General features: G+C 32.0%; 1 protein-coding gene across 1 annotated transcript in view; it reads left to right on the top strand.

Annotated features, from left to right (window-relative positions):
- LOC111706118 (titin) overlaps window positions 1–26,373 on the top strand; it is a 110,607-nt gene that overhangs the window by 37,012 nt on the left and 47,222 nt on the right. The window contains exons 26-47 of the mRNA XM_023478891.1: window positions 529–552; window positions 1,039–1,365; window positions 1,442–1,612; window positions 1,681–1,800; window positions 1,902–2,033; window positions 2,461–2,526; window positions 2,987–3,247; window positions 5,193–5,256; window positions 7,802–7,875; window positions 9,761–9,955; window positions 10,097–10,378; window positions 10,551–14,609; window positions 14,732–14,980; window positions 15,352–15,425; window positions 15,798–18,204; window positions 18,274–18,366; window positions 18,433–18,507; window positions 18,663–18,719; window positions 19,986–20,435; window positions 21,172–21,273; window positions 22,128–22,154; window positions 23,645–23,722. Coding sequence (XP_023334659.1) covers window positions 529–552; window positions 1,039–1,365; window positions 1,442–1,612; window positions 1,681–1,800; window positions 1,902–2,033; window positions 2,461–2,526; window positions 2,987–3,247; window positions 5,193–5,256; window positions 7,802–7,875; window positions 9,761–9,955; window positions 10,097–10,378; window positions 10,551–14,609; window positions 14,732–14,980; window positions 15,352–15,425; window positions 15,798–18,204; window positions 18,274–18,366; window positions 18,433–18,507; window positions 18,663–18,719; window positions 19,986–20,435; window positions 21,172–21,273; window positions 22,128–22,154; window positions 23,645–23,722 — 9,387 coding nt within the window. The remainder of the gene's footprint in view (window positions 1–528; window positions 553–1,038; window positions 1,366–1,441; window positions 1,613–1,680; window positions 1,801–1,901; window positions 2,034–2,460; window positions 2,527–2,986; window positions 3,248–5,192; window positions 5,257–7,801; window positions 7,876–9,760; window positions 9,956–10,096; window positions 10,379–10,550; window positions 14,610–14,731; window positions 14,981–15,351; window positions 15,426–15,797; window positions 18,205–18,273; window positions 18,367–18,432; window positions 18,508–18,662; window positions 18,720–19,985; window positions 20,436–21,171; window positions 21,274–22,127; window positions 22,155–23,644; window positions 23,723–26,373) is intronic.

Below are 26,373 nucleotides of genomic sequence, written 5' to 3'. Positions count from 1 at the left end.
ATGATCAGGATTTAGGCAGCTTTTATTTCTCTAAAAATCTACGCAGTGAGAACCAGAAAAGTGTGGAATAGGAAGACGACATTAAAGTAATATTTATGTGCATTTGATGTTTTTACAACGCGAATAGTTTTATTATAGTAACTTAAAAACTACAGATTATTGGAAATGGTTTGAACAAACTATCTAGATCATAACGAGTATATAAATTTTCGTATTCCACAGTTTTTTGTTGCTCACTGTAAAATAAATGTTGCTTTTTCTATTTTGTTTACCTTCTTTTGAGAGACCGCCTGTTTTATTTATTCTTAGATATTCAACAGTGTTTTGATCTTTTAATGTTTATTGACATATAATTTGTTTATTTTCGCGGCAAAGCTTTGGATCCAGAATCATAAAATGCAAAAAGAAAATGTGTAAAACATAAGAATAAAAATTTCTCTTTTTTTATTTTCAAAGAAATATTTCCACCATTTATAATAGCAACAACTGTAAATATTTTTTTCAAATTATTTTTTTCTAATTTTTAAGGTCCCAAAAGAGGCCCCAAAAGAGGTAATTTTTTGTCCGTTTTTTTGGAAATTCTATATACCAATTCTTGCAAACCAATTGTGTTTGAAAAAGAAATCTTTTTGAAAGTCATTTCCCCTTTTCCACGGGATCTGTTTTCTGATAGATCGTTTTCAAATGGAATTGTAAATCCATTAGATTCGAATAGAATAAGAGAGATTTCCAATTTTGATCTGATGGATTTCTAAAATAAAAAAAAACTAAATCTAGGAGTTTTCAGTGTTCTCAGACAAAAATTGACTTTTTTTCCAATCAGAGAAACAAGAACTTTACTTTCTATCGTTTCAAATTCTTAGAATCTTTTCTAGATCTTACTTTCTTTTCTTTCTTTCTATCTTCCTTTCATTTACTATCCTTCCTTTCTTCTTCTATCCACACACCAATTGTGAATTGTCCAATATTTTCCATTAAAATGCTTTTCAAAAATATTAATTGGACAATTTACTAATTATACAAGTTTCAATACATTAGGATGAAAACAAAATAAAAGAGAAAAAGAAAGTTGAAGAACCCAAACCTGAACCAAAGCCCTTCAAGATGCCCAAGAAGGTTGAGAAGAAAGATCCTGTTCCAGAAACTGAACCCTCCTCATCGGAGGAACCGTCCTTTAAACTACCTAAAAAGAAACCGTCTGTTCAAAAGCAACTCCCAAAAGAAGAACCCAAGGAAGAAGAATCCCCATTTGGAAAGATAAAACTAAAGAAAGCAGAACGGGTTCAGAGAACCTGGGAGGACGACAGCCTAGAGAAAGTTGATCTAAAGCATCACGAGTTTGAACGCCCGCCCCAGGACGAAGAGGTACTTGGTCACCCTCTTTTTATCTGTAATTTATTTCTAATGCAAAATTTTCAAATATTTTTAATTCCTTTTGTAGCCTGAGGGTAAAAGCACAGTAAAACTTGGCAAAGCTTTGGATATTGATCTTGGAGATGATAAAACGAAGAAGAAGAAGAAGAAGAAAGCAAAAGAGGACGAAAAAGAAGAACCTGAAGAAGAACAGGTCCCCGAGGAAGAAGTAGAAAAGGTTGAGGAGAAGGAAGAGGAGGTATAAGCTAACCCCAATCAGTACACCCACACATAACTCACACATACTTCCTACATTTTCATTTTTAGGTTAAAAAGTTGAAAAAATCTGTTTCCTTCAAAGAGGAACCAGAAATTGAAACTTTTGACAAAGAAACCGGGAAAAAGATTGTTAAGAAAACTGTAAAGCGAATTGTGAAGGTGCGACGGGTAAGACAGTCTTACACCTATTACTCAATTTTCTTTCAGTTAAAAAAATATCTTTACACCTTTGACAAATTACTATAGCTTTATTTACATAATTTTAACAGAAAAGTCAGGACTCGGATGATTTTGATGTTGAAGACGACAGTTCCAAGACAACTGATCTCAGCACAGAGTCATCTGCCGGACTTGAAGAGAAACTAAAATCTGGAAGTTCCGCTGCAGAAAATACATCAGAGGTTAACAATTCAAAATTTTGAATTTGTTTCATGTTGATATCTCACATTTCTGCTTTAAAGCTCACTTCATTCAGTTTCATATCATAGCTTTCCCAATTCCAATTTTCTCTCTCATTTATTTGATTGAGCATTGAGAAACACCATCAAAACATCAATTCAACCAAAGTGTTAACCCCAAGGCAAGTTTTATATATACTGCCCTGCACACTGTAAGAAAAAGAGCTAAGAGTTTGTTAATTAATACTTCCAAGCATCTTCATTTTTAAATTTCTGTCCAACTATTCATATCAAAATGATAGATGCACAATGTGTTTTACCAGTTTGTTAGACTTTTTGAAATGACTATATAGGCTTGTTAGCTAATTTTCTTCATTCTTAGAGTCATATTTTATCGTGTAAAAGATCAGAAATAATGAAACATTGATAGGAGTTTGGTAGAAATACGAATCGACAAGTAAGGTCATGGGTTCAGAAGCGACAAACTATTCAAGCGGTAAGTAAACATATTACAGGACATATTTTACTAACAACTAGCTCTTTATTCTCGTTCAATTTGGTAATTGCCCTTTAAACATATAGACAAAGTTCCAAAAGTTAAAATAAATCTGAAATCAGATAAACAGTCACATTATTTGAGTTTAAATTAAATATTGGTATGCTAACTATGGAATACCTCAGAGAGTTGAACATGTAATTAAGTTAGGTTAGACTTATCTTTTCCCTTTTACTCCATTACAAAGTTTGGAAATGAAAATTAACTGAAAAAGTCTCAGTCTAATAATATACAACTATTTTATGTATAGGTACAACCAAATCTATAAATTGAATGAATTACATGAATGATTTATCATGACTTAGTATTTTTACTAACAAAAAAGTCTAATTTTTTCCACATGACAAAAGGTAGGAAAAGTGGTTTTATAAACAGCTTCAAAGACAGCTCTTTTGTTTAGCAACAGCAAGGTCCTAAGGATAGCTCTGAACATGTATCTGAAACTACCATATTCCACATAGACGAGAAGCAAAGCACCCAAACCCAAAAATGCGTCCTACGGAAAAGAATAGTAAAACATGAATGCGAGAATAAGAAGTGGACAGAAGTGTTTGAAGATTCTTTCTTCATCCCTCTTCAACAGTTGAACCTTAATCAGTTCATCTCGACTTCGGAGAGTGTTTGCGGAACAGTTTTACTCAAGAAAGTTCTTCTTCTGCACTCCCCTTGGCATCTGATAGTACGGTTATGTGTGCAAAAGGAATTGAGTTTTTGTCCCAAAATCTGATTTTCTTATCCCTATATCTTTGCATTTCAATGTCAGAGACATTAGATATTTCAAACTATGAATTATTTTAGATCAGATAATAAAGGTTTGAAATATCAAAGGTTAACACCATCAGGTTGCAAAGATATAGCGATTTCAAAATCAGAATTTGTGGCTAGAACTTAGTTCCTTTAATAAATATTCCACTAGAGAGGTCACAAGTCCGTAGAAAACAGGAATCTGCCCTGGTTTCTTTTACATGGTTTCAGCTAATACAATACAAACTACATGTATACAATGAGATATTAGAGCCTCTAGAGAAATACAATACAAACTACATGTATACAATGAGATATTAGAGCCTCTAGAGAAATACAATACAAACTACATGTATACAATGAGATATTAGAGCCTCTAGAGAAATACAATACAAACTACATGTATACAATGAGATATTAGAGCCTCTAGAGAAATGTTTTTAACTCTATTGGATTATTACAAAGGAAGATTTGGTTAAAGATGGTAAACTTTGGGCAAACTTAGAGCTGGGAGCTGAACTAATTATAGAAAATAGTCCTTGGATACATCAGATTAATCAAAATATATTATTATTATAATTATTAAATTAAACCAAAACCTTCAATTTCAAATTTTAATGGGATAAAACCTTAGAAGTTAATTTCACAAGCCTTGGAATTTACCAAACAATATTTAGTTTGAAAGATATTGACCATCAAACAAACTATGTTATACAATATCTAAGAAATTAAAAAGACTGCCATACACTAAAAATAAAAGTAAAATGGGAAAAAGAGGAATTATGTCCTTGTAAAAACCTCAAATTTTTTAATCCCAATATTTTTTCAACCTGATGGTATTTTGCATTTCAAACTTTATCATTATATGAAATATCAGAATTTTTAAAACCTAAATATTTATATTTCTGAAAGCTTAGTGTTAAAACATTATTACATGATCTATATATATATAAAGTTGTAATCTCTGTTTGGGTGTTTGTTTGTTTGTCCGATCATTACTCAGGAACCTCTGGACCGATTTTCCTCAAATTTTGATTAGTGAACCCACTAAAATGTTTTTAACTTGGTTTTTAAATTTATAATTTGAGTGGGTCGGTTTTTATAGCGAAAAGTTAGTTTCCTGGTAAAAATCGTCTTAGTGCGGGTAAACGGCGGGAGTAACTATGAGTACCCTGGGCAGCGCTTATTACAGATCAATTTTCTAGCGAATACATCGTTTTCAGAATTCATAGTTTGAAATATTTTAAGTCTACTAAATTTGGTTGCAAAGATAAAGGTATTAGAAAATCATAGTTTGTGGCAAAGACTTCCTTTATAAAATTGGTACATTTTGTTAATTAAAGATGATGTTTTTATTTTGGGAAATTACTGTTTGGAAAGTTGTGGTTTTATAAATTTGCCACTTAGTTATTGTATAATTGGGAAGTTGCTGGTACAAATGGTATTTTTTACATTATGGAAGCTGCCACTTTGAAAATTTCTTTGTCGATTTGGGAAGTTGCCATTTAGAAAATCACACATTTGGAAAGTTGCCCTTTAGAAAATTACACTTTTGGGAAGTTTTCCTTTAGAATATTACACATTTGAGAAGTTGCCAATTAAAACATTTGACATTTGAGAAGTTGCCACTTTGCCAATTAAACGTTGCTATTTGGGAAAATCCTTTTTAAGTTTGGTCTTGAATTAAAAGCCATTGAATTCTAATTGTAAATCTTTTCAAAAATGAACATTTTCATATTTTAGAGAGATAATTTTGATAAATTCATAATTCTCCTCTAACTTAAACCTTTCAATACTAAAGATCCCATCTTCGGAAATAATCTAGCCCCAATTTCCTTCCATTAAAAACTCTTGATTCATATAGAAAAGAGAATGGTCAAGAAATTGAAGAAGAATATGAGCTACCAGAAGCTGGACAAATTACAGGTAAATAAATGAAAACGATTGTTTAAATCGTTTAAATTCTTGTCGAAAATACCTTTTTAAAATGTTTTGCTCCCAAGAGAAATCACTTAAATATCGAGAGCAGAGACACCTAGCAGCCAAATAACTGACCTATACGCTCTTCGGTACATGAGTCGTTTTTGACCATTTTCTCCTTATAGACGCAACAGATAGTAGTAAAATTATAGTGACGATTGGCATCTAATTCAATTCGGGATCAGCCTATACCCCCTTTCATTACTCGCGAACGCTCCATTTAAATTGATTCAAATGATAAAAGGCATTCGGCATCCATGGAAAATTTAGCTCGCTCCCAAGGTTAAACCTTAAACCTTAACTTTCGAAATTTTTCCGAAATGAATAATTACTCTCCATCTTAAAAGTTTTGGAGTTAAACATCTATAAAAATTCATAATTATGATTAAATATTTAGAATTAAATTAAATTCTAGAAATTCAACCGAGGAATAAATGTTACAACTTTGGTTGTTTCATTTTATATCTTGAGCACATTGTCATATTATCACTCAAATTGTTGGCCATAGAATCGGAACAGAATGTCTGTTAAAGTAAAAAGTACGTGTGTAGATCTAACTGTACCCTGTACACTGTACACAACTAAATACAGTAGCCAGTCAAATAGAATCGTTGAACTCCGAGTTTACTTTTTAGGGTCTAAACATTTGTGTAGATTTACATTAAGAAATAAAATATATAAAGAGAGAAAATAAAACCATATGAAATAATATTTCTTTAAAAAATTTATTCAAATCTACTAAAGTACCGCACCCCATTTGTGAAACCGATTTTCGAAACTGGGCTCAGGGGTTCTAGAAAAAAAAGATTGGTTTGAGCTAATCTAATTGATATTTGCCATATAATTCTTCATTTACTAATATTTGCATAGTATTAAGATGCTAAGATAATATTTTATTGACAATTCTTCTAGAATTTTCAAAACAGTTTTATCCTCAAGGTTCTAGTTTTATTAGGACTGTATATCTCTATAAGAAGTATCTTAATTAATACTTTGAAATTACAACAGAAACTTTTAAACATTTGTTTGATCAAGGATAACTGTTTATTGATTTAAATTTATGCTGCAGAGATGGAGAGGAAATTGTCAGAATTTAATACTTTTCAAGATTTCCTGATTGTTAGATTTACTTAGATTTAAAGGTATCAATTGTAGCTCGAACATGCCACTCCATTCTCTTGAAAGTTAGGCTAAATATAAAATATTTCCTTAAGGACTATTAAGGTATATAGCTCTGGAGGGCCCGGCGTTGCCCGTGGATAAAAAAATTTGAATTTTTTTTAGCCTATAACAGCCCACCCATGAGTGTCCACAAAAAAATTCAGCCCATTTGGTCCTGCCGTTTGACCGGCTATACGCAAAATATATGTATACGAATGTCTCGTTTTATTTTATAGAAAAGTTAAAGGGCCCGGCGTTGCCCGTGAATATTGAAAAAAATTTAAAAAAAATATTTCGAATTTTTTTATGTAAAAAAATGTATATCATGAAAAAAGGTTTTTAAATGTAGGTCAATGGTGCTTTATTTTATAGAAAAGTTTAAGGGCCCGGCGTTGCCCGTGAAAAAAATTTAAAAAAAATATTTAAAATTTTTTTTATATTAAAAAAAAATTTCGAAAAGAAATTAGATCTTTTTAACCTATACCACCTCCCGGCCACCCATGAGTGTCCACAAAAAATTTTAGCCCAATCGGTCTAGCCGTTTGGCCGGCTAGACAACAGATATATTATATATATACGAATGTCTTGTTTTATACACTGCTGTTAATCTCTTCAAAATGTTACACATTTTTGTATGAGAATCTTTATTTGAGTATGTTTTGTAAAATAAGTATTCTCTTTTAAACTTCATCTAGACTTTTCCAAGTACAATGACTTGGAATACGCAGAAACTGTCCGAGAAAATTCTTTCTAGATCTTTCTTTTTTCTTGGTTTTATTTTTGGATTGGTGCTCAAGGATATCACCTTTCTTCTAGATGATGACAAACAATATATTTCACGTGGTTGGATTTATAAAGACATTTACTTCACCAGTATTCAAGATTTTCCCCATACCCCAATTTTATTAATTCAAAAAAACATTATCAATAGTTCTTTGACCGTGTATGTCAAGAGTACCCCTTTTCTTTATAACATTAAGCCGTTCAAAATGAAAACTAAAGTGTTTTTAAAGCATTTTTCCAATTCTTCTTGTCATCTTAGTTTCCTTCTTTATTAATTATTTTCTTCTTTTCTTGACCGTCTATTCCAACAGTTTGGGGAAAAAGATTTTTTTTAACGTGTTGAGTTGTCGGAAAGGTGTTAATCTTAAATTATGGATCTAATCTTAAAATATTTTTAAATCCCTGTTGATTTTGATGCCGTTAAGTCCCTTCAACAACATATATATTAAACCTTGGATTTTTTAGAATTATGTCTCTCGTTCCTAGACTATACTCAGATATTTTAGAAACCTGTCTCCCAGTCTTAGACTATACCCAGATATTTTAGAAACCTGTCTCCCGGTCTTAGACTATACCCAGATAACTGATATCAGGATACAAACTCAATCAAAAATTGCTCAGGTAAATTTTTTTATCAAATGAAGGGGAAACTTGCAATATATAAAAAAGTCACGTTTTTTGTAAACTACTAAAGAACCACAGTTATTTTTAAACTAGATTTAAATAATGCTGGAAGGTTATAGAGTGATAACCATAAACCCTGGAATAGGAAGACGACATTTTGAAAATATTTGAGTTTATTTGATGGTGTTACAGAGCTTTAAAAGACACTTATTCGATTGCTTACCTATTTTAAATGGGTCTGTTTACACTGCAAAATTTTTAATGCTATAACTAGAGTCTAAAAGTCGTCTTTATATTACAGAGTTTTCTGGTTATTACACACTGTACACGTTATAAGATTATGACGAAGAAAACTATCATTCTTGTCCTAGCTGTATAAGCTGCAGTATACTGTATACTGTATAAATCCTTGTATGTGGTATCTATGGTTCAATGATGTATTCTCTAAATCCTGAATCCCCTGAGGAAATGTTTCCACTTTTCATCCTTCTTTATACAGGGTTACCCACAAAGGATGAGCCTTCAGAGAGACTTATTGATGTTTCCACGTATCTTGAAACTATTTTCACTCGTGTCAAACAATTCTGGTATCTTTATAAGACCAGAAGAAACAAAAAAGTTTCAAGTCCTCATTAAATTTTCACTTTCTTTGGGTAACCTTGTTCTTTTGAGAATAGGATAAAGATACCGATATTTTGGGGTAGAATTAAAAGTTTTACTAAGTGTATGTAGCAAATGCTAACGTAATTTTAAGAGGAATATAATTAATTGAATGCCATTAGCGATTCACTGGAGTACCTTACAATTCTTCCTTTTATTGTTTGTTTTTCCTTAAAATCAGTTTTCTTTTTAAAAATTTTATTTATTAACGAACAGCGTCGTCATAATTTTAAGAGAAGCATGCTTGATTCACACCGGTCGCTTCAACGCTTATAATTTAACAGATATTTCGGCTTCAAAAGTGTTTAATTCTGGAAATTTCTCCATTGCTTCTGAAAAAATAATTGCGCAAGTCACTTTTGAAAAGAAAAACCAGAAATAGAAATGGATGTCTAGTTTATTGTAAAATAAATGTTAAGGGTACCTTTTTCTGAAGCCACTCTTTCAATGGAGGGTCAATTTAAAGGAATTGAGTCTTTGCCACAAACTCTAATTTTCTAATTCCTATAACTTTATAAATCAATTTTGTATAACTTAGATATTTAAAACTATGAATTCTGTTAGTTCAAATAATTTAAGTTTGAAATATCAAAAGTGCACACTATCAGGTTGCAAAGATATAGGGATTAGATAATTTGAATTTGTGACAATTACTCAATTCCTTTAAAAAAATACTCTGCTGTTCTTAAATAGGGGTTTAATATTTTCCAGAACTGCAAGAGTAATATTTAAATATTTCACTAAAATGGTTCTTTTTAAACAAACAAAAAAACTGCGCAACTATGGAAAATTTAAACTTTTAAAAAATTATGAAAAAATATTTTGGTTATGATTTTTATGAGGATGATATATTCCCCTGTATTTAGGTGTGAGTAATACTATTACTCTCCTAACCTTGAGTTATGTAAACAGTTTATTTTTAGAAATGCAGCGATACTTAAGAACTTGTGTATACATATGAAAAGATATAGGGCCTTGTAAATATTTTTTGATGCAAACTATCTTTTGTATACTTGAGTCTAGAAAGGGTTAATGTACTATTAGTTTTTTACCCCTTTTATTTTTTGAATAAAAGCATTGAAAAACTGAGTTAGGTATTTAAAAAAATTAAGAAAATAACTTTTCAAATGTGTAAAAAATGGATTTTTTAAGCTATCATTGATTTATCATTTTGGGTTGAACTTTGTATTTTACAAATATGCATGTATTCAAATTGTTTCAGGAAGAGAACAGACTTGAAACAGAGAAGAAACTAATCAGCGGAGATCTTCCAGTGATAACAGATAGAACTGACACTATTGAGAAAATGATGATCAAAGATATGTCTGATAACGAGTTCACAGAAATCCATGCTGTTGCATCAAACACTGGCACTGATGGTGAAATGAAAGTGCAACATGCTTCGAAACTACAAGGGGTAATACTATTTGAAAGTAACCAAATGAAGGATAAATGAACAAAAAATTTTATGGAATGGAGAAAAATGATTTTCTCTTTTAAGATGTCTTTTTTAACCTTGTTTAAAATTTCATGGTTGGTAATTTTTACTATTTTAAAGGAAACTCAAGAAGTTGAAGATTCTCAGACCTTATCAACAGTGGAATTAGAACAAATATCAGCTTCTCAAAAAGTTCATGATCAAGAGTACAGCGGCAAATCTACACAGATAGCAAATACAGTTGGTGTTTCATCCAATGTTGAAAGCTCAGTGGAGTTCAGCTTGAAAGAAGTTGAACCTCTAAAAGCTGTTCGTAAACAAGATAAGATTCCAATCTTGGCATCTCAGAGTGTTGAGCAAAGATTCTCAGGTCTAATTGTAGAAGGCGGAGATAAACTCAAGGTAAGATCTCATTTCTCAATCTTCTACTTAAATATTTGATTGTACATTTAAAGTCAATTTGTCCCCTTCTGTGTGAATTCGGATTTTTCTGATAATATTTTTGAAATCAAAGAAAATCAACATTTTTTGCCTTTGCTTATTTTTACACCCTGTTTATGTGCATATTTTAAAGGATGTCTCTAAAGAAACGACTGTAAAAGTGCATCAGCCAGAAGCCAGAAGCAAAGTTAGGACCAACATCAAAGTAACTTCAAACTTGAAAGAGTTTTCAGTAAAACAAGGAGAAGTTCAAGAACCTTTGGATGAGGCATCTGCACTGATGCCATTAATTGAAAAGATTGGGCATGACAAGACTGTAAGAGATTTGACCAAATTTCAGGATAATTCTAAAAATCAGGCAACACTGATTACTAGACAAGGTGGAGAAATCTTATCAATGGAGAGAACTGAAATGCTTGCTGAAAATTCATCTGATAACATGGGAGTTGCAACTGTTAAAAGAATAGAAATAGATACAACTGAGATTGAACAGCAGTTACCGCTCTCTATAGTAGAGAAATTAGTGCCAGAAATCAAGGAGACAACTACTGCTAGGACAGGAATTGCAATTTCAAAGCGTCAAGTTGCCGAAAAGATGTCAAAAGTAGTTGGACGACCAAAAGTAGATACAGAAGAGATAGATTCATGTCTTGAAATTTCCTCTGAGAAGACAACCCCCCTAAATATAACTAGCTCTGAAGTCAGAGATAGAAAAAATAAAGCCGAGAGAGTTTCTAAACAGGTTGGTGCTGAGGAAAAGGTTGAAGATTCCCTGATATTGGAACAAGAAGCTGTATCTAGCACTGCAATAGTTTCTTTAACTCCTAAATCTGCTTTACAGCAAGCAGTTTTAAGGTCTACTGAATCTGGAGAGCACAAAAAAGATGAAGAGCTTGGGACATTTTCAGGAAACAATAAAGTTGGGGCTTCTGCACAGACAGGTGTAAGATCAAAAATGGAGACAACTGCTTTGCAGATCGTTGAACAGAGCACAAGTGAAGAAAGCATAAACCTTTCTCAAAATCCAGAAGTTGTTGTCAAACTAAAGCCAAGTATAGCCCCAGGGTCTATTAATTTAACTAAGAAAACTGAAACTATTATTTTTGAAGACCTTGGCCTTGATGATAAAACACTGAAGAACACCATGCAAACAGTGGCAAATTTATCTTTGGAGGATAAACATGAGATGCAACAATCTTCTAATCAAACTGTTGAGCTTGGGCAGGATCATACAGAAGAAGTGCAAAGTTTACAATCAGAGCAATCTCCAAGAGAAACTGCTGTTCTGAAAAAAGAGGGAAAGAAGACAAACTTAAGGCCTAAGTCAATTGAACGCATTGAAGGTATAGATACGGACATTCTAACTACCTCCCAGATCAATAATGCAACAGCTTCTACTGTCCAAGCTGTGACTTTGAAAGAAGGTAACAAGGCAGACCTTGCAAAGAAAAGTGTAACGTCCCAAGGGTTAAGTTACTCATATGACCAATATGAAAATCTGGATACAAAAATTTTACAAAAAGAAAGGGCAAAATCAATAGATCAGACATTTGATCTTCTACACATTGAAGAAACAACATCCCAATTTGATTCCAAGAAAGTTCCGAGGGAAGTTGTTACAATAGGCACTAGTAAAGCAAAGGTTTTAAGGGATAGAGCAAAATCTGTAGATCATAAGCTGGGCATATCACTCATTGAAGAGTCTGTTGATGAACTCAACCCAGGCCTAGAAGTTCTTAAAACTGCAAAAGTAAGAAAACAAAACAATCCAATAACAGAACAAACTACCTCAGTAGACAAACAAATAGGAGAGACAGGTTCTGTACAAATAGCTGAGGAAAATATTTCAAGAATCCCTGATACTGATAAAATTTGTTCAACTTCAGAAAAGTCTAAAATTCAAAAAATAGTTGTTCAAAGAGAAACAAATCAAGGCATAAGTATGGATTATGAAAAGTGCAAGGATATTGAGCCTGTATCTATGTCAGAAAAAACAAGAGCATTGACAACTACTGGTGGCAAAAAAGCAAAAAACAGAGCCACATCAATTGAAAGAAGCATGGGTGCTCTACAGAAACAAGAAATTTCAGATTTTCTAGAGCCTGAAGTTCCAATACATGACACTGCTGTTATGGAATATGAGCAAGATTCTAAAGCTCAAGCAAGATCTGTTGAAAAATTGGTTGGAGAAGAAAGAGATTCAGAAGAAACTCTTGATTTGAAAGTTGTTCTTCCCAGTGGGCACCTACCTGCGGTTGTTAAAGAAAAACATGTAAGAGAAACCTCCCTTTATTCTGCGAGATCAGAAGGACTTATCCAGGAATCAGATGAGTGTGAACAGTTGAAACCTAAAACTCAAACAAGAGAAGAAAAAGCTGAGTCTAAGGTTCACAGAAAGGGTTACAAAGATAGAGTCAAATCTATTGAGCGACAAGAAGGGTTTGTAAATGTTAATGACAAGGCCACAGATCTAAAAGGTCAAGAAAATGAGGTTGAAGCCACAGAAGTGGTGGAAACCCAAAGAAAGCTAAGCATTGCAAGGGCATGTGAGAAGCAGCTTGGATTGACAGATAGTCTCATGATACCTACTGAGTTTTCTGAAAAGGATATCTCAAACTACAAGAGCATAGAACCTACAGAAAACATGATGCGGCCAAAACACAGAGCAAGATCAATTGACAGGAAAATGGGACATGCCATTGTTGATGAGTTAACTATGGAAATGCCAACAGGATATCAAGCTAAAGAGTTTACAGCAGATATTTCCTCTCAGGCTCTAACCACTGAATTACCCAGCAAGACATCTGTGAATGAGGGCTATGTACAGATGTCTGAAACGATGGAGGAGATGTCCCCGACTGAAGAAGAAAAGGGCAATGCAAGCATCATCTTAAATAAAAAAGTAAGCTTTGATCAGGCACAGTTGAAACCTCACCTATTTGGTGTTGATGTTAGCTATGACAACACTGAAAATATGGAGAATGAGATTGATAAACCAGCAACAGCTATGTCAAAAACAATTGGAAAGTATCAAAGACAAAGTAAATCAGTTGATAAACAATTGGGGATATATGCTGAAGAACTAGCTACTCAGGATCTTAGTCTTAAGACTAGTCTGAAGGCAGTAACTGCGTTGCCTACAAGTGAAATCAAAAAGTTGAAGAGGGTGGTATCTAATTCCTCAAAAATTGGGTTTATGCCAAAAAATGAGACAACAAAAAGTAATCCATCTGAAGAATCTCTAACAATGACTGCTAAAGCAGGAAAAGAACGGCCAAAAAGCATTGAAAGGTCAATAAATTCAGTAGCAGCAATTGGTAATTTAACAAAAGAAGAAGTTTGTGAGGATATAAATGAAACAGAAGATATTTCTGTACAAATTAAAGCATCCAAAATTAAATCTGAAAGACACAGATCAAAATCTATTGACCGTAGGGTTGGAATAAATATGGAAGAGCTCACAGTGGAATATTTTGAAACTGAACCACTACAGCCAAAGGAAGATGTCCAAATATTACATGAAAATAGTAATTCAGATAAAGGAACACTAAGTTCTTACATACAAGGATATCAACCACATCAGGAAGAAATAAAAGATTTCAGTCAAGATGATTTTGAAACATGCAAAGCATCTGAAGCTAAAGTTCAATCTGAAACAAGAAAAAAAGCAAAGAAACGTGATAAATCTCTTGGGCATTATCAGGAAGAGGAGGAAGCTAAAGTATTTGATGTAAATCCAGAGAAAAGGGAATCATTGACTGGAAAGATTGTTGGAAATGTATTTGGGAAGGTGAAGTCCATTGGATTAGGAATGGGTATTTACCATGCTGAAGACTCTGCAAAGGAAGCAGATTTAGTTCAGCCAAATCTTAAGCAAGCCAATGAAGGCATTGTAAAGGTTTGTCTTCAGAATCCAGTAAAAAAATCAGAGCTAATTGGACAAAATGTTAAAAAAGATGAAATAAATGACTTAAAAAACAATTTGGAAAATCCTTTACTACCAAAAGTTCAGCTAACTAGGAGCAAAAGCAGTGAAAGAGCAAAACGAGTTTGTCTGGAACAAGGATTTGAACCCAAGGAAGAGTCTTGTGATTCAAGTGAAAAGTCAATCCTTAAAACAGCTTTAGCAACTTCCTCTGAAACTCCAAAACAAGATACTAATCGGGCGTTCTGTGCGACTAAGCAAACTGGGGTAAGATATCTAAATACATATTTAAACCCTTTTAAAGCTTTCTGTTTTGTTAAATTTGCATGAAAAAGTGAAGTTTCTTTCAGTATTTTAAATCACCAGTGGTTAATGATTAATAATTGCAGGTGTATTTGCCTGAGGAAACATCTTCTGAAGGTTTGAATAAACCTTTTGAAACTTTAACCGCCACTGAAACAACTGCTGTTTCTGGTTACAATAAAAGAGCAACATCTAGGCCCAGAGTGCAAGGATTTGAAACTAGATCTGAGCAAGCATCTGCTTTGGAGAACATGGAGCTAGAACAATCAACAGGCCAGAGTTCAACTCACAGGGAAAGCAGAAATAGAGCTGTAAAAAAAGAGAAGCCATTCGGGGTAATTTTTTATTTTATTAATTTCCCCTCTTTACTTTCTGTTTGCCCCCATATTTTATACTTATTTATATATAAAAGGCTGGCTAACTCCAATTTTTTTTTGGTTTACTGATGGCATTGAAATGTCTCTCAAGTCAAACAATATGTTTCAAAATTTTATCATTAAGAAGTATACTAATTTTGACTCTTACAACTAAGACAGATTTGAAGCTAAATGTTCAGTCAAAGAATAGTAGAGAATAGTACTTTTTGAGCCAATTGAAAGCCAAAAGTAGGTTTAGAAACTGATCAAACACTCAGATACATAATTTCATATATTCACCGGCAGAATAAATTTGTCCAACTAATTGATTAATTTTGATTTGTTTTCAGGTCTCTGAAACTAAAGAGTATTTGGAAGATATTGAAGATGCTAAACTTGATTTAGCTTCCGCAGCAGAAACCAGGTAGAAATTTACAAAATACACATTTATCAAAACATCTTCATTTTTTGAAGCCAAATCATAAATAAATTTTAATTTAATTATTCCAAAAAGTTGGAGCTTTTTTGGCTAAAACTAAATAATCAATTTAATGTAGCCATAGAAAAGGAATTGAGTTTTTGCCTTAACATCTGATTGTCTAATCTTTGTATCTTTGCAGCCCAAGATTGACCTTTAATATTCAATCTATGAATTCTGTTATAGCAAATAATCTTAGTTTGAAGTATTGCAGGTTTACACCATTCAGGTTGCAAAGATATAGGGATTAGAGTATTAGAAGTTCAGACAAAAAACTCAGTCACTTTGATTACATTTTTTTATTATAATAATTTTTAGGGTTGAGCAACTAAAGTTAGCACAGCAGTATAGTCCAGATGTCAAGCATGAAGAAATTATTTCAACTATTCACAGTGATGAGACTAAACCTGTAATTAACACTCAAGAGACCATGCAGGATGAAGACAGTGCTCCCAGCCAGGCTTCCACAAAATTAGATTCTAACAAAAAAGCGGTTGTTAAAAAAACTGTTAAAAAAGTGGTTTCTAAACCAACCGAAGAAGAAACTCCAGATTTTACTTCCGTTGCCAAGAAATTGAAAAAAACAGAAACTATTAAAAGACCAATTGAGGAAATAAAACTTGAGACAGTAGAACTAGTTCACCATGAGTTTGAGTGTACTCCTAAAACTACAGCAGAAGAAATGCAAACCAATGTTAAGATCGCAACAGAACCCTTCAAGGATGGCAAAAGCGAAGAAGATTCTAAGAAAAAGAAAAAGAAGAAAATTGAAAAAACAACTAAAAATGTATCTGAGGAAAAAGCTGATATTCCAACAGTTAAAAAACCTGATGAAACTAAAGAAAATACGAAAAAGAATGAAGGTTTGGTCCAAAGTAAACCTGAAATAGAATCAGAAGTGATCTTGTCTGAAGAAACTACAAATAAAGAAGGAAAAACTTCCACACAAATAAAGACAACAACAAAAATGAAAACATTTGAGAAGGAAAAAGTAATGATTTCAGAAAAGGATGATGAAGGTGCCCAAAAATTGAAAGAGCTGGAGAAGGCTCCAGTTGGAGAATGCAAACCCAGGAAAGAATCAGAAGTGAGGTTGCATGAAGCAACATTATCAGAAAAAGAAGAAAGTGTTGACGTAAAAATTAAGGAAGATGTGAAAACTACAGCTAAAATAAAGATATCTGAAAAGGAAAAAGAGTCAATTTTAGATGATGGAAAATCTGTTCCTGCAAAGGAAATGGACAAGCCTTCGCTGACTGAAAAAGATGGACTGGAGACCAAAAAGACACCTAGGAAATTTTCAAAACAAAAAGAGATAGTTGTTGAAGACTTATCAGGTTTTGCAAAAAAGCTGAGAAAAACTGAAATTGTGAAGAGGCCAATTGAAGAAACTAAACTTGAAGTTGTAGAATTAGTTCATCATGCTTTCGAATCTTCTCCACAAGAGGAAGAGCCAGAAATGCAGACAGCAGCAAAGCTTGCTTCAGAACCATTAGAAGACATTCCTGATGTAGTAGAAGATGATGCTCCGAAAAAGAAGAAAAAGAAAGTTATAACCGTCAAAAAGAAAGCGGTTGAAAAAACTGAACCAGCAACTCCCATACAAAAAGGAGTTGTGGAACCTATTGAAGAGTTAAAAACTATTAAAGATTTAAAACCCACACCAGTGAAGCCTAAAGAAGAAGTGGCAGAAAATAAAATTGAAGAAAATTTAGAACCTGCCTTTGCAGTTAAACTGAAAAAGTCTGAAGTTATAAAAAGACCAATTGAGAAAGCAGAATTAGAAAAAATTGACTTGGCTCATCATGATTTTGAAAATGCTCCCTTGGATCCAGCAATAGAAATGAATAGCTCAATTATTACAGGCACTAAGATTGAAAAGAAAACTAAACAGATGAAAAGGTCAGTGAAAAATTCGAATAATAATTCAAACCCAGACACTTCTACATCTGATGATGAATCAATTATATCACTCAAATCTGATGATATTGACTCAGTAAAAGGTGAACCGGAGTCTGATCTAAAAAGTGACACAACTCCAAAAAAAGAACCATTGAAAAAATCAAATAAAAAGGCATTACCAACCAAACCTGAAGATCCTGAGCCCGGTATTCCAAAGCTAAAAAAAGCTCCTCCTCCTAGGCCCAAGGACCTAACACCAGAAAGAGAAACTGTAAAACTGAAACACCATGATTTTGAGTCTAAACCTTTGGATATTCCTGCTGAAGAAAAAACAGGAATAAAACTTAAAATTACAGATGAGGCCCTACCTGGTAAAGATAAAAAAGTAAAGAAAATAAAAAAGAAAATACCGAAGGAGATTAATCCTCAAATTCCACAATCAGATGAAGATGAGTTGGTTACAGAAGAAGTGGAGCGAAAGGAAAAAGATCCTATTGTTAAACCTGCTGCTGCAATCACAAAAAAACATGCAGACCATGAAAAAATAGAACTTCCAACGTTCCTAAACTTTCCCTCTGAACAAGGATTATCAATTGTCAAAGATGAAACACCCCAAGAGCTGAAGAATGCGCCTGAATTTGCGGAACAAGCCATAGAAACTGTGGAAGATGATGATACTTCTTCAGAATCTGTTAAAAAAACTAAACCTTCTGTTAAAATATCAAAAACAAAAAAGAAAGCAAGGTCTGAAGATGACTTTAGGCAAATCCCAATCACAGTGTTAAAATCAGACATGACAGATGAGACAGTCACTGATTCTGAGGTAGTTTAAAATAATTTTGTTTGGATATATTTGAATTTATAAATTTTAACGTTTTATCTTATTATATAGCCAGTTATAGAAGAGCCTCTAGACGATATTGCAGAAAAACTAGACAATCTGCAAATCGTTGAGGCTGACGAAAATGATGGGATCATAGATCAGGTAGGATTACCAGCATTTTTTGCTCCTTGTTAAAACTGAATTAGAAATAAAAGGTTTAAAATTCAGAATAAGGTGGTTTCTATTCCTATTGCTGTAATCGAAATCCCTGATGAGACAGGGGACGATACACCTTCAAAAAAGGTAATTTGTTTTGTTTAAATAGATTTTTAATTCAAAAAGGAAAAAGGCAAAATTTCAAAGATTAGTAAAGCGGAGACTCATTTCCTTTTTGTAAAAAGCTGACAATTTGAAAAATTCGATATAAGGTAACATTTTGATCACTTAAAAATTAGCAGACTACAGAGATTCTTGAAATCACAGAGGTTGACTCTCTCCCAGAAACTCCAGTGAAGGTAATTTCCGCGATAAAACTCTGATATATTTTCTGCAATAAAATTTGAAGCATGAAATTTAAATAATTTTTAGAAAGAATCCCAACCTAATACAATTTGGTATTTTACACATTGTATGCATTTACATACCTGCTTAGTGCTTCTGTACATAATTAAGATCTAAGAGCTTTTGAAATTCTAAATTAGAAAACATGTTTTCCTATCTAGATAACAGAAGAACCAGATCTTTCTTCTAGCAACCTTAGAGTAGAAACAACCTCATCCCCACCCTCATTACCCCATTCAGATGTAGACAATCAGCAACCTATAGTTTCAGTCCTTTTAAACGATAAAGCGCCTGACGCTAAAGTTGTTTGGATAACCGAAGAAAAAGGAAAATATTTGTTTTTCCCCCCTTTTATGCGTATTTCACATTTTTCTGGGTTATTTGAGTTATTACAAGTTTACTTCCATCAAAACAAATACTTTTCTTTAGCTATGAGGCAGCAGATTAAGAGGCAGGAAAGGTTAAAATCTGACAGTAATGAGATTAATAGTCCAACCTTAGAGAAAACATTTAATATTCAACTTGATGAATCATCACTCACCTTGAGAAAGCAATTTCAAAACAACAAACAGCATACCTTAAGGGAATCAATTTTCAGTCTATTCCTAGAAATTTTAATCAAGATTTTGCTGGATACATTTCAGAAGTTTTAAACATTCAGTTTAATTTCTTAAAAAAATTTAAGAGTTTCTTCTAAAATACCAAAAATAAAGGATTGTTGAAGTTGGAGTTATTCTATTTAGTTTTTGTAAACTTTGAGTTGTGTAAAAGTACTGATTGTTTTGACTACGGTGAGAAGATTGATTTGTTTCTAAAGTTCTTCTGCAGAAGAAAATGTTTTTCTTTCCCCAAGAGAACCAAACTCGTTGGAGAAAAAATTCTCTCAACGAAAGATAACACCACTTCTTATGCCCAAACGAAGCTTCAAATATGTTCTAAACACCACGTCTATTAATGAAAGTGAGGAAGATAATGAACAAAATAGAAATGCTTTGTCTACATCTGAAAAAGTTTGCACGATTTATACAAGTGAAAATTATTTTGAGGTAACACATTCTTTTCAGAATCATAACATTTTCTAATTAAAAATTCCCATTTTTGCTTTTGATTTTTGATCTGCAGCAAGGGAAACAGAAGTGTGATGCTAAAGTAATAAAAACTCTCACATTTCATTTTGAAAATAAACTATGTTTCTAAGAAATGAGCAGCCATATGTTTAGGATTCTGATTTGCACACAAACACTGCACCGGAGACTACATTGGATAAAATTCCTAAACATGAAAACAAACCCCAAAAAAATACTAAACCAACAGCGAAACCCTTCAGAGATTCAGAATCAGTCACATCAGAATCAAAATCCGTCCCGTCAAAAGTTGGCACTAAGAAATTAACAAAGGCTCAAAAAGTAACATCCCCAGTTCAACCAGCAGAACCAACAAAAGTTAAGTCTGCGGTCAAAGCACTAAGCCCTCCTAGGGTTGTCGTGGAGGATGAAACAGAAATGGAAACTGATTTCACCTCTGAATATTCAGCAACGGAGGATGATGTTGAATCTTTGGCTGAGCATGAAACATCTGGAATTCCCATGACTGATTTTGAATCTCTGAATAATAATATCAAACATAAAAGACCTAAACAATTTAAAAAAGAAATTCTGAGTTGGAAAAAGGTATTACAATTGTGTAAAAGATTCATGTGCTTTTTAAAAACCAGATGGAAATATTTTTCCAAATTGTTATTAGCTGTCTCATCTTTACAACAAACTGATTTTTTGCTGATATCATTAACCCAATAGTTAGTTTTTACAAATCATACATTTTTACTAATCAAAACTAACAAAACACAACATTGATGTATACATGGTCTTCAACAATGAGAACTAAGAATAAGGGGGAAAGGGATTGTTTATATTTTTCATTGTTTTACAGTGAGAACCAAAAACTGTGCAATAGTCCAAGATGATCTGAAAGCAATGCTTAAGTTGTTACAAAACAAAAGTTTTACTAGTAACTTATTAAATAATTTATTGAGTGAAATGGGTCTGATTAAATATCTGATTAAATGAATAATTGCTTTGTCTTATGTTCATATTGGTCTATTTTAAGTTATAACTTGAGCCTAAAAGTCGTCTTGCTATTCCAGAGTTTTCTGGTTCTCACTGTTTATGGACAGCTCAGGTTCTACATTCTCATGGTCTACGTTTAAAGCAGTTCCTTTTTACTGCAAACTCAGAATGTTATCGAAAGAACATGTAATGACTGATAACATTTTGTGTTATTTGAAAAACTTTATAACAACATGGTAATTTTCCGCATTTAACAAAATTTTGTATTTCATTGTTGAAATACCATTTATTACACAAACATTACATGAACATAAAGAACATAATATACATTTTTTCACAGACAAGTCCACACCCGGAACCAGAGTCAGTTACCCCTGACTCCTCTTCTATTTCTCAACCCAAACCTGAAAAACCCACAAAAGTTATTGAAACGAAAAAAGAGGTACTTTTGAGTCCCCAAAAACAGCCTTTAAAATAACAATGCCTCATTTTTTGTGACACTTCATAACAATTGCTCGTACTCTTTGTACGTTTGTCTAAGAAATAATGGCAGAGATTTCAATATTTTTCGGTCTGAAAATTGGCAATCTGTATTCTGACAGCCATACCGGAGGTTTTTGAACACTTTTTTATTCCCAAAATAACGATTGTTTCTCTCTCAAAATATCTTGGATACAAGTTTAATAGATTCCATTTTTAACTTTGCTCTTGTTATGAAGGGTCACTGTAAAAAAAGTTAACGCTCCCTTTATTTTTTAAAAACTCTACATTTTTAAAAACATAACGTATTTTTTAAAAACACAACATAATTTTTAAAAACAATTTACTTTTGAAATGAATCACTAACCAACAAATAAAATCAATGGGTTTAAGGAAAATTGGAGAAATTGAAATCTTCTCCATTGACAAGGGGTATTTGTCAGTCTCCATTTATTGACTGAATGCATAACCTACCCAACCTACCCAATAATAATATTGGATGCAAAACTTTATTTCCTTTCTTTGATGATACCATCAAACATCTGTATGCATAAATAGTTAAACTGCATGCATAATAGTAAAATGTGAATACAATATTTTTATCTTTATAAAATTTTTACCAATGTTGACGTTAGGGACGTTTTACTGTGACTATTGACATAAAATTTTCACGACCAGACTTTTGTGTGCAAGTTTGTTTTCTTTTTCAATATTTTATCTTAACCATTTTTCTGTTTAGTTTTCAACAAAAAAAAGTCATAAAATAACAGAAAAATGGTTTCAGGAGAACAGAATTAATTTTGTATTTAATCTTAGGAGGTGAAAGAAGAAGTGCAAAAAGTGGTAAGAATATTTCTTATTTTTTATGTAACAGACATATCAAAAATTGCATGTAACATTAAAATTAAAAGCAAATGAAAATTGCTTTTACACACAAACACACAGAAAACTGGCACCTATTGCTATATCTACTGAAGGATGAAGGAAAAGTTTTGACAAAGGAGCTGAAAGATATATTAGCAAAGTTTTCATCAAAGTTAAAGGGACTGTCCGCTGATTCAAGTAAAAAGGCATGTCTAATTTTCAACATTACTCTCTGATCAAGAGTGAAAGGTTTTTTTTTGATTTAAAAACTGAAAAGTTTCTCGACATTTATGACTTCGGATCAAAGCAGCAAAACGATGAAAAAGATTGTTGAAATTAACAACTTTTTGAGATAGAAAAAAGACCTTTAACTCGTTACTGTAGGGCAGATGAGATTTAAGGGTACCAAAGTGAGATGGAAAAGCCCATTTGCTAATGAAGGAACAATTAAATTACGTCTACAATCCCTTTAAAGAGAGAACTGTAAGTGGTTTATTCCTTTTTCAAGTTTTCTCAGATAAATTAAAAGATGTTCATGGTTCAATAAATCTCATTCATATCTGTCTTTTTATCAAATTCTTAAACCTTGTAAAGTTATCTGAAGAAAGGTAAAAGATAGATCTGAGCTGGAACCATATCTTTAAAGGAAAAGTCTAAACCAAAAAAATTTAAATAAAACCCTTAACGTTTGTTTGAATATTGAAAAAGATTGTTAGACATATCTATCAAGTGTTCTCCGTTCTCTTCAAAATTTAGAACAATATCAGGTTTATATTTAAAAAAAAAAATAGTTTTTTTCTAAAAAAAAAATATCAGGTTTATATTTAAAAAAAAAATAGTTTTTTTCTAAAAAAAAAAGAAAAGAAATTATCTTTTTCATATATTTCTGAACATTTCATAATAAATATTTTGCATTTTTAATATTCTTCTCCAAAAGAAATAAACTTTTCCTACCTCTGTGAATATTTTCCTTCAAAGTTTTGAGAACTATTATGACAAGATTTAAGTTGAAAAATCCTATTTTCTCCTGCTTTGAAGATTAAAATTTTATATTTATGAAACAAATCCGTAATCAGGGTTGAAACAATTTAAAGAAACTGAAGGTGTATTTTCAATTGACCCTCCATTTATTTAAACATTTGTCCTATCATCAAACAGAATAATCTGGGTGTTTATCTCTAAAATTATTTTTAAACTGCCGAAACTGCAGAGTGTACGCTAATGTACAGCTTGAACTCGACATTTGCATACATACATAATCTGTCCAACGCGGTTTTCAGAAATGGCAAACACAGGGATAAACAACTATCAGGTTTATATAGTATTGTTGTGAATTTAACACGTCCCCTACATTACGAATACAGTCACTTAAATACAGATACAAACATATTTGTACATACTAACTTTGATGTACATGGGTCGAACATATAAACACAAAATACATAAAAACACAAACAACATGTACACAGGGAACCCCATCAGTGTCACCAGTACGCTCTGCTCAATCCTCCAGAGCTTCTTCCCTCACTGGTAGCTCAAAGTCAGAGGTATGCATCAGCATGTACGCATGTACAACTATGCAATTGTACAACGTTGCAGCTGTACAACTATCCAATTGTACAACGTTGCAACTGTACAACTGTGCAATTGTACAACTGTGCAACTGTATTGCTTCTATTACAACTATTTCTTGAATGTGCTGTAGTACATTGAGAAATGATTGACCCTGCTTACCCTGAAATAAATGCTAAAAAACTTAAAATCAGGAAAATAAAGAAAGAGAAGAAGTGCATGATCAATGTTAAATGTGCTAGTAATGTGCTAGTGTGTGCGTATCATGGTGAAAAATCAGTCTAGAGTCGAGGCTTTGAAATTGTTTAAAAGTGTTATAAGAATAATCTGAATTAGATTGAAAAATATAGCTAAAATCCTGTTCAGTATAGATATTATATATTTGTTTTGAACATCTTCATATGTACTGCCTATATATTTCTATGCCTTACCGAAATTTATTTTTTATATATTTAAACTAGCATAAAATATAACATTGGTAGATACTTTATATTTGATATATTTAAACTAGCATAAAATATAACATTGGTAACTTTATAATTCTGGGTGGATTCAATACGATACTAGGTAGATACGATACAATAAAATAGTTGTTAATATTTCTTCATCTATCTATCTATATATCTATCTATCTATCTATCTATCTATCTATCTATCTATCTATCTATCTATCTATTTATCTATGCATCTATTTATCTATCTATCTATCTATCTATCTATTTATCTATGCATCTATTTATCTATCTATCTATCTATCTATCTATTTATCTATGCATCTATTTATCTATCTATCTCCTGTATCCCTCCTGTGTAAAGGATACCCTATGTAACCTACACCTCCTTGCTCCTTGCTCATTCTCTTCTCAGTTCAATTTAGTCCTTCACACCTGCAGGGGATAGCATAGGGGGGGGATCCTTCACACCTGCAGGGGATAGCATAGGGGGGGGATCCTTCACACCTGCAGGGGATAGCATAGGGAGGGGATCCTTCACACCTGCAGGGGATAGCATGGTGGGGGGGATCCGGGGCTCAGGGGGGAAGGGAAGGGGGGGATAATTCCAGTAGAGAAAAGCATTCCTTTTTCCCAAATGTGTTGATTTTTAAAAAAAATTTCTATTTTTTAAGAAAGTACAACTAAAAATGTAAATTGTTTAAAAGTGATAAAAATGTGGCCGAAGGTATTTTCTTCACATTTGAAAATAATGAAAAGCATAAATATAAAATTATAAAAATTACAAAAATGATAAAAATAGAAATAAGAATTATATAAAGTTACTGCTGAGCTACTTATGTCATTAAAAAGGGTATTACTGTAAGGATGGATTAGAGGATGGATGGATAAGAAAATGAATTTATTAATTAATGAATTAATGAATTAATGAATTAATGAATTAATGAATTAATGAATTAATGAATTAATGAATTAATGAAGTAATTATTTAATGAATTAATGAATTAATGAATTAATGAATTAATGAATTAATGGTGAATGGGTGAACTTGTGAACCAATTATACATAGTCAGGAACAGTATTGTAAGTTAAAGATATTTGATACTTTACTTTATATCTAATATTTGGGTGTATAATAAAATCTTAAAAGTACAAAATTAGGGGAATGGTAAACATTTAATTTTGGGAAAATCTATAATTATTTTTTGGGGGGATTTCCTTTAAACCACATGTTTTGCACTGTTTATCGATTTATTTTTGATTTTTTTGAAAAAATTAAATATTTTTTTTCATTATTTGTCTTTAAAAAAAAAGTTTTTTTAACTGTTAATTAGTTAAACATAATTTTAAAAATAATCTTAAGAAAAAAAACCCAGAAAATGTATTTGAATTTTAGGGAAAAAAATATATCTTTGCAGGCAATAAGGATGCGAAGCACCCTGAAGGCCTAGTTAAGAAAAAACAATATATGATTAGATAAACAATATTTTTACAAATAAACAACTGTCTCAGTAAATATTGACTGTATTGGATATCTATCTATCTATCTATCTAATTTGTCAGCAAGAATATTAGAACTTATCTATTTACTGTATATAGCAGATAGATATTAACACAAAAGAAAAAGAAAAAAAACGGAATTTGTTAAAAAATAACTATATCAAATCAAATCAAATCATCAACTTGATTTGACTCTTTTTTACCTTTAAAGTTAGCTTGCTTTTATATAAGCTCAGTAAAAGTTGCTCTGTTTGTTTTTATAAAAAGTTTGTCTTCACCAGGGGAAATTTGAAAATTTCATATTTTGTATCATTTCCCCCTCTAAACTTTCTTAAAACCCATCTTTCTATTAAATGTATAATTTTACAAACATATCTATTTTACATCTAGAGATGGGTATCGTTGGATGAATGACTTGGATCATTTAGAGAAATAAAAAGAACGATCTTTCGGTAATGATTTCTAAATCGTTCATTAATTTGCACTCTAAAAAACTATAGCTTGCTTCTGAACAAACAAATTTTCTGAAAGATTTTGAAAAAAATATAGTTTTTACTAATCAATGTTTTCAAACTAACTTTTTAAAAAAAATTATAACTTTTTTACTGAACAAACTATTTTTTCGAACAAATTTTTGAAAAAAAAAACTATCTTTTTTTCTGAAGAACGATTTT

The sequence above is a fragment of the Eurytemora carolleeae genome, unplaced genomic scaffold, assembly GCF_000591075.1.
Source record: "Eurytemora carolleeae unplaced genomic scaffold, Eaff_2.0 scaffold713, whole genome shotgun sequence".
Classification (NCBI taxonomy): domain Eukaryota; kingdom Metazoa; phylum Arthropoda; class Copepoda; order Calanoida; family Temoridae; genus Eurytemora; species Eurytemora carolleeae.
Note: the sequence above shows the minus strand (reverse complement) of the source record. Positions and strands in the feature narration are given on the sequence as shown.